The 14,880-nt window shown below is 38.4% G+C and overlaps 1 protein-coding gene across 6 annotated transcripts in view; it reads right to left on the bottom strand.

Annotated features, from left to right (window-relative positions):
- Mfsd6 (major facilitator superfamily domain containing 6) overlaps positions 1-14,880 on the bottom strand; it is a 61,408-nt gene that overhangs the window by 35,294 nt on the left and 11,234 nt on the right. For 3 of the 6 annotated variants that reach the window (XM_078017730.1, XM_078017727.1, XM_040294605.2), the window contains exon 2: positions 6,650-8,261. The exons of 1 other annotated variant lie outside the window; for it this stretch is intronic. In XM_078017730.1, coding sequence (XP_077873856.1) covers positions 6,650-8,208 — 1,559 coding nt within the window. In that variant the 5' untranslated portion in view covers positions 8,209-8,261. Of the gene's footprint in view, positions 1-6,649; positions 8,262-11,284; positions 11,385-14,880 lie in introns of all 6 variants that reach the window. 2 more of the 6 variants (XM_078017729.1, XM_078017728.1) reach the window with 1 other exon arrangement.

Below are 14,880 nucleotides of genomic sequence, written 5' to 3'. Positions count from 1 at the left end.
CACGCATTCATTCACATCCTAAAAACCCAGACTGGTGACACTGTAGAGCTGATGCTGTGGCTCCACTGTATTATATATGACAAGAACAATCACATACTGAGTTTGAAGCCACGACCAATGACACATACCACTCTGGCAGAGCAGATAGGGGCCAGTGCGCCTCATTTCACCAGTGCTAAGAGTCTTCACATACCATTTCACTAACTAGCCAGAGTACATCAAATCACCAGTTTTAGATACATACCATACAAATTCAAATGATACAAGTACTGATTAACTAGACTAGATTAATCTTTAAGACCATCTTATGTTTTAAGGAGAATAAAACATTCTCTAATACAAAGGCTACACCAGGTAGCATGATTCCAATTAAATATAATCTCATTTAATTGGTCAATCTACATTTGAAAAGCATTATAAATTGTTGGAGTGGGATCTCAATTTGCACAAGATGTTTGTTGAGGGGGAATGCTGGGTATTTTGAAAACCTCAAATGACTTGACTTGGCAGCCTTAATGATTTATATACTTATGATATTGCTGTCATTTTGTATCTTTATTAGATTCAATGGATCTTAAGTTATGAGCAATGTAATATATCAGAAGATTAACATAAAATAACAAAAATTAGCTAAATTCCTAATATATGCCAGTCACAACAATTGCCACATTTTATCTCATTTAGTCTTCATAAAAAAAAGGTAAGAGACAGGTATTAATACTATGCCTATTTGCAGATGACAAAACAGAGATACAAAATGTTCTGTAAATTGTTGATGGCCACATGGTTCCAAGGTACAGATATGGACCCAGAACCAGGAAAGCCAGCTCTCAACCCATACTGGTGGACAAACAACGCAATCCCCCATTAACACTCAATATTCTGGAGCATAGTGATATGCTTTGAGTAATAAAGTACAGACCAATATTTCAATAAGATCAGAAACTTAGAATGCTATTTTGGAGATAACTATAATTGATTTCCCTCAACCCACTGCTCTTCTTAGCCCACAAAAGTTCCTTGCTGATCCTATACATGTTTGCAGTTCTAACTGTCCCAAATATGTACCCCCAATCTGACCTCTCCATTAAGCTTCAGGCTTATGTCAGTACATGCCAACTGTCTGCCAGACATCCCCCATCTGACCTCTCTAAATGTTTCAACTTCAGATTAACCTAACACTAAATACAAATCATTATGTGCCCCTTCTTCCTAATCTACATCTCTTTTCTGAATTTCCTATGGAATAATGAAACTACCATACCTAAGTCGGAAATGTGGAAGTCTCTACCTCATCTCCTATATCCAAACTATTCTATGAATTTTAACTCCCAAATATATCCTTTCCCTCAATTTCTGCTGTTACTGCTATTGTTCAGGCCTGTACCACATGTCACTTGAACTATTTTAAGAATATTCTGAGGGGCTGGGATTGTGGCTCAGTGGTAGAGCGCTCGCCTAGCATGGGCGGGATCCGGGTTTGATCCTCAGCACCACATAAAAATAAAGGCACTGTGTTGTGTCCATCTACACCTAAAAAAAAGAAATTTATGTATATATAAAGAATATTCTGAATGGGCTCCCAGCTTCAAAGTTACCCTGCACACTGCACATGAGTGACCATCCCATATGAAAATCAATGGCCCTACCCTGCTTTGAGCCTTGCTATGACTCCCTACTGCCTCCAGAGAAAGTTCACTGATCCTAGCATCCATCTAGATTTCAACATCTCCTGTATTTTCTATTGTCCTTTTCTTTAGTGCCTATTCTCTGCATCCTATTAACCTGGGATTCTCTAGGTCTAAGTAACTGTTCAACAAAATTGAACAAATATGGAGGGTTTTGATTTTAAATAATGTGGAATAATATTTGTGTCTCTAGAGCACATGTAATTTAAAATTTACTATGAAAATGAACTCTTTCAAAACATTTTTCTAATGGGATGAAAATATTTTTAAAGAACTAATTCTCCTTTAAGAAATCAGAAGGGAAAAAGTTGTTTAAGGTCCACCATTGTTTTATTTTCCTTGCAGTGCTAAGTTTTGAACCCAAGACCTCCCACATGCTAGGCAAGCACTCTACCACTGAGCTATATCTCTAGCCCTTTTTTAGTTTATTTTGAGACAGGGTATCAATAAATTACCCAGGCTTGCCTGGAATTTGCAATCCCTCTGCCTCAGCCTTCCAAGTAGCTGAGATTTCAAGCATGCAACACCACCCCTAGCTCGTTTTGTTCCCCAATAAATAATTGAGTTATTCTATTTCTATGCTGGGGTGTCACTGTGGCAACTGCCATCAGAAGTCTTCCTAAACAAGTAAGTGTTGGTGCCCAAGTCAGCATCTAAACAGGGAAATAGTCACCAATCTGTCTCAATTCAGGGACTTGTTAAAGAAGTGACAAAAAAGTGGAGAAGCCAGGGTACTACTCAACAGCCTCTCTATGACACAAGTTAGCAGGACACTGGGAGGAGATGATGATCCACAGTGGTGGATCCACAAGCAAGATGTGGCAGCTCACAGAGGCTTTGCCTAATGAGGCTGAGAGGTCTCCTGAGTTGAAGAGTCAGGGTAGAGAGTCTGGGAAGCTGGAAAGAGTACTGTAGTGGAGAGATCCGAAGAGAGAGCTGCAGAGATCTGCAGGGGGTTCCCTTGGAGCCTCCAGGTGGGTACTAATCAACACATGGATGTGAGGAAACTGTACCAGAGATCAAGGAAAGAATCACCTGGAAGGATGAGAGGGAGCTGTCTCTGAAACTCATACAAATATGCTGCATGAGCTAGAAAGAGAAAAATGCCCTCGGTTTTCCCATCTCCCTCCCTCTACTCCTCTTTTCGCCTACGCCGCTTATTAGTTGGTGTTTCTCAACCTAGGCTGGGCACAGGAATCAACTAGGGAGCTTTAAAAAGTGCAGCTGCCTGGAGAGTGTGACGTAATTGGTCTGGGTACAGCCTGGGCATCAGGAGCCTCCAAAGCACTGCTGACGAAACTACATTAGCTGAGCCCAGGAGACCAAATCCTGGGAAGCTCCAAACACCACCACCACCTCCACCACCACCACAAAAACTCAGACATGATCTTCTCTGGGTCTTTCAGGGCCACCCAGCTCAAACTGATCACTCCAGCTGTGGGGTTTCCTCCTTCTTCTAATGCTTTTTGCTATTTCTCCAAAGCGTATGCTCAGCTGAGCTGTAGCCCAGCAGCTGACTCTGCTCTGGGTCTGCCTGCAACGTCCTCTCAGCAGAGCCTGTTGCTCCTCCTCTTCTTGCTATTTGCATCATGTATTTCCCTCTTTCCCAAAATGACTAGCTAGTTTGGATACATAGGTACTATTAAGTAGTAACTTATGGCTAACAATGGATAATAAATATATTACTCTCTCTGGATAACAGCTGTAGGCAAAACTGACCTTAAATGTAAGAACTTCAGTGTTAGATTGAGTAGATTTATGTGTGTTAGATTTATGTGTGTCCCTTAAAATGGAAATAATTTTAAATCAAATAACTTAAGTCATGGCCTAATCTTAGATAATAACAATTTATAAGTTTACAGATTGTCTATTGCAATTTGTTTTGGTCATGACCCTACTCACAGTTATTGAAATGTTCTGCAAGGTGAATGCACCCTTAAGACACATTTATATCTCTAGTTAACCATCCTGACATATATGGACCTAAAAATAAACTTGCTATAAATCCCCAAATATTGTGATTTCAAATACAAGAAATTTAGTTTTTTAGGGTAAATATATACTATCCTATTTGCTAGAAAAAGTCATTGTTTAGAGAGGGACAAAAGCCAAAGTCAAAATCAGAAACCATTGACTGTGTGTGTGTATGTGTGTGTTTAGACTGAAAAGTTATTCTCTGAAAAACTGGGCCTGAAATACTAAATGGTTCAAAAGTGTACATGTTGTGTTAAAAACTGTTTTATGATGTGGACTTTTCTTCATTCTAAATCTATATTAAAAATTTTTGTGAAAATAGATTTCTGACTATTCTGTCCACAAACAACTCACAAAAAAATTTTTTTTGAGTTTAAACTGTCACCACTACATATTTAAGCCACCAAATCTCAACAATCACCACCTGACTGGGCTCCCAAAATTGTTATCAAGAGAAGCATATCTGTTTTGCCTGAGTACAAATGCAGGAATAATCTTACTTTAGCAACCAGAATCTTTTAAATATATTTAAAATAATTAATATTACTTTAGTGAACAGAATATTTGAAAGAGGCAAATGACCACATATTGATGAAATCCTGGCAGGCTCTTGGAAGCAACAAGGTGACCACAGGGGCCACCTCCTGTCATCACATCATTGAGTAAGAAAAAAAGAGAGATGCTTTTGCGCGCATGCATGTGTGTGTGTGTGTGTGTGTGTATGTGTGTGTGTGTGTGTGTGAACATAATACCAAATAATTAAGGTTATGTGCACTATAGGTTTTTAAGTAAGAGTGACTAATACTACTCAGGAAAGGAAGACAGAAATGTAAACTCACTAACATAAATAGTAGTGAAGCTACTAGGGATTTGTCATGAAAATACACCTCAGACAAAAGGCAAAGGCTGCTGAACTGGGGATGTGGCTCAGTGGTTAAGCACCCGTAGGTTCAATCCCCATTACCAAAAACAAACAAACAAACAAAAAAAACGCAAAGGAGGAAAAGAATTGTCTTTTGTAGGCATGAGAAAAACTTAATATCTCTGAAAGTAGAACCTATCTGTATATTCTGTACTGAGTCTGTGCTCAATTGATGCTATTGACTGATTAAATAATATGCTATCTAGGAACTCCCTTTCTTGGTAACACCTAAATGGGCACTTTTTAAGGAACAAACCCCTGATTGTTTGAGGAGGGATACTAGAGTGCTCTACCACTGAGCTATAGTGTAGAGCTATAACCCCAGCATCTTTTTTTTCCTTAAAGTACTGTCTTGCTAAATTACCCAGACTGGCCTGGAATTTGTAATCCTCCTACCTTAACCTCCTGTGTTGCTGGGATTACAGGTGTGTACCACCATGCCTGGTAGATTTTTAAAATCCTATTAGAGGTAAGATCCATAGGCTGCAGAGAAGTATCTAATCATCATGGTCAATCCACATAGCTCAGAGAATGTAAACATGGCCTAGAAAAGGCTAAAGGACATTCCAAGTCCTTAATGTTATAAGGCTCTTTTACAAAAAGGTCCCACTGGTTGTGCCTCAGGGACTCTATAGGTCAGAGAATCATCCACACTGTGCCTTTGTTTAGTGACAAGAAAGGCATCAAAGGATTTGAGAAAGAAGGGACAAAACCAAACCACACAAGGGAAAATATTCACAATTGTTTGGGGGAAAGAATGATTCTAGGTTGGAACTTTAAATTAGAAAATATTTTCTTCAGTTAGAAAGGAAATGAAAGGAGTAAAGATTAATATTTTCTAAATCTTGTCACTGTTTCTTTTTAATTTCTTACAGAAAGAGCAGGTTTCAAGACCATCATGGACACACAAACACATACAGTTGCTTTCTTTTGATTATGGTAACTTTAAAGTTTAGGGAGAGACATGTCATACTTTTCTACAAGGCAGTGGTTCAATGCAGCTGGTTCCATATTTTGGAGTCAATAATAGAGCAGAAGAACCTATAGATAGCAAGGTGTGATTTGATCAGCTTTAGGTAAACATCAATGGTGACAAACGCTACAAAACAAAGAAACTAGAGGAATTCAAAGCTTTTGTTTGTTTGAATAAAAGGAAATTATGAAAGATTTTTAAATAGTCCATGTCTTCGTGGCAAAGATACAAAGATCCATGTAACAATTAGGAAAAAAGTTACATAAAGATTTACTCTGTGGAACATCATGGATTAGGGATTATGGTGGGTCATGTCATACTTTATTAAATATAATGTTGTTGTTGTTTTTTTTTTTAACAGCACTAAACCTCAGCATGCTAGGTAATCGCTCTATCACTGAGCTACATTCCTGGCCCCTGTTTTTTGTTTGTTTGTTTTGTTTTGTTTTGTTTTGTCATTGTAGTAGGACTGAATGCCTTTATTTTGTCTATTTTAAAAAATATTTTTTAATTGTAGTTGGACACAATACTTTTATTTATTTATTTATTTTTATTGAACCCAGGGCCTCATAAGTGCTAGGCAAGTGCTCTGCCCCTGGGCTACAGCCCCAGCCTTGTGGTCATCTTTACACACCACATATTCAAGCTTTACCTATTGTCATTAACTGATTCAGAATAAATGGAGGCTGGAAAAATAATCTACAGAAACTTTCCTATATAAATGTTTGATTCAGGTAGACTCCTCAAAGTCCATGGAACAATATAGCTCACTAAGCTCCCACGCCTGAAAACACTTATTTTGAGCATCTCTTAGCACACAGATAAACAGCCTACTGATCTTTCCAGAGTGGTGGGCAAGGGGAGGCAGCCATTTTTTGTTTGCCTGCTTGTCTATAATAATCCATCTAGGTTATTCCTTCCTGGCTTCCTTTGGTTTCCATTTTAAAGAGAAAGAGCAAAAGATAGCTTCCTTGCCAACCCAACCCTACCCCCACACCAAATCAGAATACCTTAAATATGTTAAAAGGAGCTCTAGACTATAAAATGACAAAGCTCCACTGCTGAGGGCATCAACAGTAAGCATTTTCTTACCTGATGTGGCCAATCAATTCAATAAGCTTGTGACTAAAAAAATAAGCTGTCAGCTCAGACACGTGACTCAGGACTGAACAGACCCCAAAGAGGGTCGTAGTTCCATTCAGGTCTTCCAAATGCCAGTAGAGAAAGGTGAACACGAAGCCATATCCAAAACCCATGAACCAAGCCACAAACAACACTGAGCCATACTGCACGCTGCAGAGCAGTTTGATTAAGTCCCAAAAGTTGAAGGTCTGCGAGTGGCTCGTGGTGGTGGGTGTCTCCTCGGAGGACTCGGTGGAGTTGTTCCTTTCCACCTGAGGGATCTCCACCTCTTTCCCCTTGCTGTCACTGTTTGCGAAGTGGTTGTATCGGAAACGGAACTGGGTGGCCACAATCAAGGCCATCGTCATGAGAACTCCGAAGACGATGAAGACGATCTGGTAGTTCCGGTACTCAGGGGGCTTACACCCCTTGCCATCCACCAGAACTTCCATGTGGGTGTAGTCAATCCCGATGCCCACGGACAGCATCGCCAGGCCCCAGCCCAGGGAGCCCCACATGCGCTGCAGTCCATAGCGGTCTCGGTGCTTTCCCAGATACTGGAGGGTTACTGTGTCTACAATCGTGACAGAAGAGGCACTGAAAAATTCTCCGATTATGACAACTACCAAGATCACCAAGAATATAGCTTCAACCTCTTGCTGATCATAAACAAGAGTGACTTGGTCAGAAGGTAAAGGTTTGGTGGTAGTGACAATAGCAGTGGTTGTCTCCCTGGTTACATTCCCCGTGGGGGTAAGGGTTGCTGTGCTTGTATTCAGACTCAAGTCCACCACAAGGTCAGTGATTTCATCTATCTGGGGCTGCAGAGTGGGTTCATGGACCTTGGTTGAAGCTGTCGTAAGGATATCAGCATCTAAGATGTTGGGCCCCGTTTCTAACACTGGGGGCCCACTGGGAGGAAACAAGTCCCTTTTCTCACGCGTTTTTGGTGATATAGTAAGGAAAGAGATAGCAGAAGAATTTGTTGGCAAGACGGTTAACAGGTGACTTGCATTGGTGGGGTGAGCTGTTGGGGGAATCTTTGGTACACATCTCAAGGTAGCAGGTTTGACAAACCCAATGCCCAGGTTGAATAAAACCCAACACAAAAGAGAAAAGAGAAGGACAATTTTGCCTTTTTTGAAGCGGTCTGCAACCACACCCCAAAAGGGGGCACTACAGAATTCAATGAAGTATCTAATACCAACCAACAGTCCACTCTGGCTTGGCGACATTCCCAGCTGTTTATAATACACAGGCAAAAGTGGGTAAAGAGAACCATAGGCAGAGTAAAAGAAAAAATAAAAAACCTTGGAAATGAGAAGATCGTTGTTTATTTTAACACAATGTTTTTCTATCCAGTCTATTTCCTCCTCAGGAATAGCAGATGTTTCTGTGGACGAGGGCGTTTCATTTGAAGGTGGTTCTGGTTCCCTGGAAATTCCATTGAAGGGATCAGCAAGCACATATTTTCTCTTCTGCTCCTCCTCATCATCAGTTAAGATAGCAACTTTATCATCTGCCGCCATGGCTCACCACCACCATCAGAAGGCTTATGACTTTTAAAATCTTGACTGTTGATCTGTAAAGCAAAATGTTAAAGACAGCTTAGTCATGAAAATCATAACATGGAAGCTTAGGACTTCATCATGCAGGAAGATGAGTTTCACATTAGAGCTAACAAAATAACTGGAGAGAGAACTAGCATTTATTACTTACAGCCATATAATACTGGTACAGAAAGATAGCTTTAAAATTTTAAATACCCTTCATGGCTACTGACTCATTACATCTTTCAGTGGCAGGTTTATAGCTCAGGATCATTCTCAATCTTTTCACAGATTCCCAGGGAAAGTGTACAAGTAATAGGGATTATGTTTAAACCTAATACAGGGAGCTGAAAATAAACACTATTTATAGTTTCTTGGTTTTACAATCACTTGATTTACAAAACCACTGCATTATGGAGTCTAAAAATCTTTAGTAATTAAAGAGAGTTAAAAACCTTCAGTTTTCAGAGAAAAACAAACAAGTGTTTAATCACCAGGACAAACACAATGAGAACAAAGAAGCCAACTGTGTTCTGTAATGGGAGTTGGTTATAAGGACCATGAGAAGACATCCCAGTAAGGAAGTGGTAAGCAGTAAGGAAGCAGTAAGCAGTAAGGAAGCATTGCTAATGTTACAGACATCAGTCCCGATATGCTTTTAGGGTTTGCAGTTTAAGGGAACATCATCAAAAATAGGTAATAACATTCATTGTGGGCCAGTAGCAGACATTTATTGAAGGCTGGTTCAGTAGCAGAGTGCTTGCCTAATATGCATCAGGCCCTGGGTTTAGACCTTACCACCATCAGTCAATCACTCAACCAACCATAGCAAATTCAATCTGCTAATGTTTAAAAAGGAACATTTATTGGGTACTTTCTCTGTGCCAGGTAACATTTTAAGATCTTTAAATGCATTAATTCACATTCATCCTAACAGGCCTATCATTCTGTCTGTTTTACAGATGAGAAAAATAAAACCTGAGGAGTTAATTAATAATTGGCAAGGCCAGGATTTGAACCTTGAGATTATGGCTTCAGGTCACATGATCTAGTGTGCCCAAAATGCCAAAATGCTCAATGACACATTTTAGATAATATTATTAAACCTTTTTAGGACACAGTTGTTTCATATGAAAGATCAGCAATGTACAGTGGTATAAATTTATAGGAACTGCATCATATTACACCAAAATTTCCACTTTCTTCTGATAGACAAATGGTCAAAGAGTCAAGAGGTCTTGCCTCACAAGTTGTGTCCTCTAGTTCAATGAACACTTCTGAAGTTAAAAGGCATATCCACTAAAGTTTTGTTAACTCCTTTTACTTTCTCTGATAGAGAAATACCAATTTTACTTGACAATCCTTGTAATATCTTGCCTTCTATTTTCTCAAATGAATTAACATTCTGAAAATATTCCAGAATAATGCATGTAAACATTTTTAATGTCTACAAAGCCCTTCAGCAGACAACAGAAACACAAGTTAATGAGGTCTGTATAATTAAGTCCATTTATCTTATTCTCAGAAGTGAGTTGTCAAATAGTTTCTAGCTTTGAAAATTTTCTTGCATTTTGGTAGTTTTTTTTTTTAAATTGAGGTAAAATTCACATAACATAAACTCAACCATTTTAAAATAAACAATTCAGGGGCATTTGGTCTATTCACAGTATTGTACAGCCACCACTTCTACCTAGTTTCCAAATCTTGATTTTCTTTATGGTAAAAGGAAAAGTTCCCCACCCTGAGAAGACATGAAGAAAAGCAAAGTCCAGCTTCTGCTGCACAGCTATGAAAGACGAGTTCTTCCACACTCTAAGGTGACTTGGCTTCCATCATCAGTGCCTCTACCTTCCCAGTTCATCAGCTCCAATTCCACTTTGTTACCTCAAAATGAGAAGTAATTCCCCTTTGAACTATTTCCTAGTTTATTTTATTTCTTGAGCTCGGAACCAAAAGAAATGTTTGTTGTGTTTCAAATTTATACAGTTATATGGCATTTCTGGGTGAACTGGGCAGATTAAACACATCTAATTTGGCTCCTTCCCTAAACCCACTGAAAGGAAAATGTGCAGGTGCACACCTATACCTACATTATAATCATAACCTAAGCTAGGAAGAGTTAAGGAGCACATAACATCAATGAAATAGAGATATTTTATACAAGTGATTTCTCACAAAACGGATCTCTTGTTTTTCCCTTTCTCAAGGTTATGTTCTAGCACACCAATGGGATAAATCAAGAGAGTAAGAAACAGAATGCAGCAAATAAGAGCTAGAAACAGGAAGACAAGCAAAGGGAGAATAGGGATGATGGTGATTGAAGATCCCAGATGACAACTATGTGCCAGACATGAGAGACAATGAATCTAACTGGGGCCCAGGACAGACCCTCAGCTGAATAACACTGGTGTGGAACACCAACACACCTGAGCAGGTCCTAGAGGGTAATTTAGACAATTTAGACAATTGATGCATTCAAGGATGAATCAGTGGTAAATAAAGTTAAAAAAAAAAGTTGCACAAGAAAACAAAAAAATTGCACAGAAAAAACAATCATAGTTTACTACACATCTCCCACTGTGATTATAGTCACACTATGTAAACAGTGAATACTAAACAACCCAAATCTGCCACACAACTACACTGGAGAGGCAGGAAATGAGATGGCTGGGCAGATAAAGCTCTAAGGGCAGGAAGGGAGTCAACTTCACAACCTTCCACAGCAAGAACAGATAATCCTCACATCCAAAAGTTGAGAAACAGGAATATAAAGACAATCCCCAAACAGGTAGAAAGCAGCTCCTGGAAGGATAAACCAGAAGGGAAGGCACATAAGTCTGAAGGGCTTTTTGTTTTTCATGACTGGTTTGAGTCAAAGTTTAAAAAAAAAAAAATCAAACTTTGTAAACTGGTTCATTTTTTTAAACTTTTGTGCATGAATAACTCCCATTTAAAATATAAAAGTCAATGAATTGTACATTTTAAAAAAGTAGAAATATAACGAAAGTTTTCACCATAAAGAAATGATAAATGAACCGGGCACAGTGATACACACCTGTAATCCAGGGGTTCCGGAGGTTGAAACAGAAGGATCATGAGTTCAAAGCCAGTCTCAGCAATGGCAAGGTGCTAAGCAACTCTGTGAGACCCTGTCTCTAAATAAAATACAAAATAGGTACAGGAATGTGGCTCAGTGATTGGGTGTGCCTGAGTTGAATCCCTAGTACAAAAAAAAAAAAAAAAAGAAAGAAAGAAAGAAAAGAAAAAGGAAAAAATAAACGAAATGATAAATGAGATATATATGCTTGAACTAGGCAATGTACACAGGTATCAAGTGACCCAAAGTACTCATTGATATGTAAACATTTGTGTTGTTAAGGGTCAGTTAAAAATAAATTTAATTTAAAAAAGAAAAAGAAATCTCCAGTTATATGAGCTTTGGCCCTGCAAGAGACAAGAAAACCTTTCCAAAAGTGACTAAAAATATTTTTCAGAATTGCACAAAATATCTGACTACATGAATTCTAATCAGGGGCCCTTTGGTGGCCTTTATTTATCCCTCATCAATCAACTGTTGAGACTTTACCAAGTAGGTCAGAGAAGGACACAAAGTTCTCGTAAGAGGCATAATTCCTTAAACAGTTCAAGTGGTGATGAAGAACTGAGGCCCAAATGTTCATCTGAAGCTGCAAGATACCTTACATTAGGAAGTCAGTTTATACCTTGACAAATGACATTCTCTCAAACAGTCTTTCCTCTCTACTTTCTTCAATTTGGCCATCACAGAGTTATTCAGGTTTCTTTGGTTACAGAAGTCCAGATGTTAAGTTAGTTCTCAAAGTATCAACAATTGCAAAGTAATGTCCCCTAACATAATGTTCAGTACTTTTTATATGAAAGTCACACTTGGTAACTTTTATATTAATTTCAAATCCAAAAATACAAACAAAAACTCTTGAGTTTAAATTCAGGACATTAATTTTTAGACTTGATATTTTCACATTTAGATTTTAATGAAAAGGAATCAAAACATGGGGAAATCATATTTAAATAGTAATAAAATAAAGAGTAATTATAGTCACCCATATAATCACAGGACCAAGGACAAAAGAAACAAACCAAAAACATTTCTGTATTTTAATGAGACTAAAATATGTTCCAAAGTAGTTTATCTTTTGCTGAATTTAATCATAAAATTTAACTCGTCATGTCAAGTACAGATAAAGCAAGTATAAGGAATGGTAAAATATTTATATTCTGAACAAGATCCTTCACATGTTTACAAAATGGGGGCAGATTAAGAGGCTGATATAGGCTGAATGTCCATGTCCCCCCAAATTTATAAGTATACCAAGGTGACTTTATATGGAGATATAGGACCTTAGATTTTAAAAATGGTCTTGGAGGTGGGATCCTCATGATGGAATTAGTGCAATTATAGAACTGGAAGACAGACAGATCTCTCTTTTCCACATCATTTGATAAGAAAAGGCCATGTGAGGACAGTGAGAGAGAGACATCTAACAAGTCAGGAAATAGGCCTTTACCAGGAACTAAGTAACTGGCACTTTGATCTTTAACTTCTTAGTCCCTCCTAGCACTCTGAGAACAAATTGTTGTTTAAGCCACCTAGACCATGTATGGTGTTTTGTTAGAGCAGCTTGAGCAGACTGATTCAATAAACATGAATCCATTCAGCTTGTATTTTAAACTTCTAATCATGAAGCTTAAAAAAAATAAGGCCTTAAAAATAGAAGACATTTCAAATATTCAGAAATCTATGAATCTCTCTGGGAAATCGCTATTGCCAATTTGCAGTTGATCCTAATTGGTAACAGGGACTTTGGTTTATTTTCTAGATAACCTGAAAAGTTTTCTCATCCAGCAAACTTGAATGATATTCATCAACACCACCACTGTGAAAATAGAACACAGCCTTTTAAAACCTGAAAAGTCATCCTACCAGTACCTATTGTGAATCATTCAATTAGCAAGTATTTTTGAATTATTGATGAGAGACAATAAAACCATTCTTGTTCAGATTGATAGCTTTCTTCATTAGGTATTTAAATTAAAAATGACTTGAACATGTATTGTGATCCATAAATATATGAGTATAGAAATGGATTAAATCTTTGAAAGGAAAAAAAACCCCTTAGACCTGAATATGTTATTTAAAGTAATAATTGCAAAGATCAGATTTACAAACATAATGATAACATGTGCTATGATATAGCAATGAGATAACAGTGATATAAAGGACACAATCCATGGGGAACAGGCAAGGGGCATTCTTCCTGTGCCCCTACCATCATAACTCAAATGTTGCCCATAACTGAAGCTGCAACACAGGGAAGAGTATTTCTTGAACCCTAGGAGCTAGCTCTACCTTGCCAACCATTACTGACCATTCTCAATGTCTAGGAGCAGTGTGAGTCCCAGAGCAGGACTCTAACAACCACTGTAATTTATTATCAGCACAGACTATGAGAAATCACTGTAAGAGTCCTGGCACTTACACACAACACTCCTGAACATTCAGTTCAACCCCTAGCATTTTCTAGAACAGAGCTTTCTTCAGAGGTACAGAATGCAATATCAACCCCACAGATCTTTATTTAAATCAGGATTGCTTTAGCATCTGCTAGACATTTGGCTGATGTCATGAAAAAAAAAATTAAAAATTGGCTTTATAACAGTCACACAGGGTACAAAGACATCAAAGTGTACAAGTGGCTATTTTGGAATCTTCCTCTTCCTCCCAGGCATTGTGACAAGGCTTCTTTATGGCTGAGAGAAACTGTGAAGGGCAGAACTGGTCCTACTTCTGTCAGTCCAGTTTTCAGCCTGAGCCCTCCAGGCACTTGGTGCTGCCCCCAGACTCTCCCTAACTGCTACCAATAGCATTGAACTGGGACTGAAACTCCTCCCAGAAACAGAACCTGTCACACTTGTCACTCCTGGAGGACCTTTCCTAAGCTCCTAGTCAAACTTGTCTGCTAGATGACAAACAGATGACAAATATAATGTTGCTCCATTTTCATAATATTTGTATTTGAATAAGGATTTAGTGCACTATTTTGCCATCATTATTATTACTAACTACAGCATAACACTTAACACCATGGGCTTAACAGATGTTAACTCATTTAATTCTCACGGCAGTTCCCCAGGGTAGATATGATTACTGTGCTTCATTACAGGTGAGGAAATAGAGGTACAGAAAAGGCAAATAACTAGCCTATGTTTACACTGGAAACAAGTAGAAGAGCTGGGATTCAAACCCATATAGCCTATGCTTTTAAAAGATACTACCTCTCTATGCACTACACAGTTATTAGGCAGAGATGCAAAATACTTGGTCTGAGGTCCCAATGACTTGCTTTATAGTAGACAAGATGAATCCAAAATAGAAGGAAACATTTAATGATGTGGAAAAAGTTAAATCACTAGAATCAGAGGAATAATGAAAGAAGCCAGCCACTTAGCACTGTGTAATGAACAACAGAAAAAAAGGTGCTTCAGACCGTGGGAACTTCTGGACTTGAGTGAAGAGTCCATACTTCAAACAGGGGGTGGCAACAGAAAGAGGGACTTAGACTGACCTTGAAAGATGGAAAGGGTTTTCCTTAGGCAAGTAGGAGTGGGGAA

Source organism: Ictidomys tridecemlineatus, chromosome 7, assembly GCF_052094955.1.
Source record: "Ictidomys tridecemlineatus isolate mIctTri1 chromosome 7, mIctTri1.hap1, whole genome shotgun sequence".
Taxonomy (NCBI): domain Eukaryota; kingdom Metazoa; phylum Chordata; class Mammalia; order Rodentia; family Sciuridae; genus Ictidomys; species Ictidomys tridecemlineatus.
Note: the sequence above shows the minus strand (reverse complement) of the source record. Positions and strands in the feature narration are given on the sequence as shown.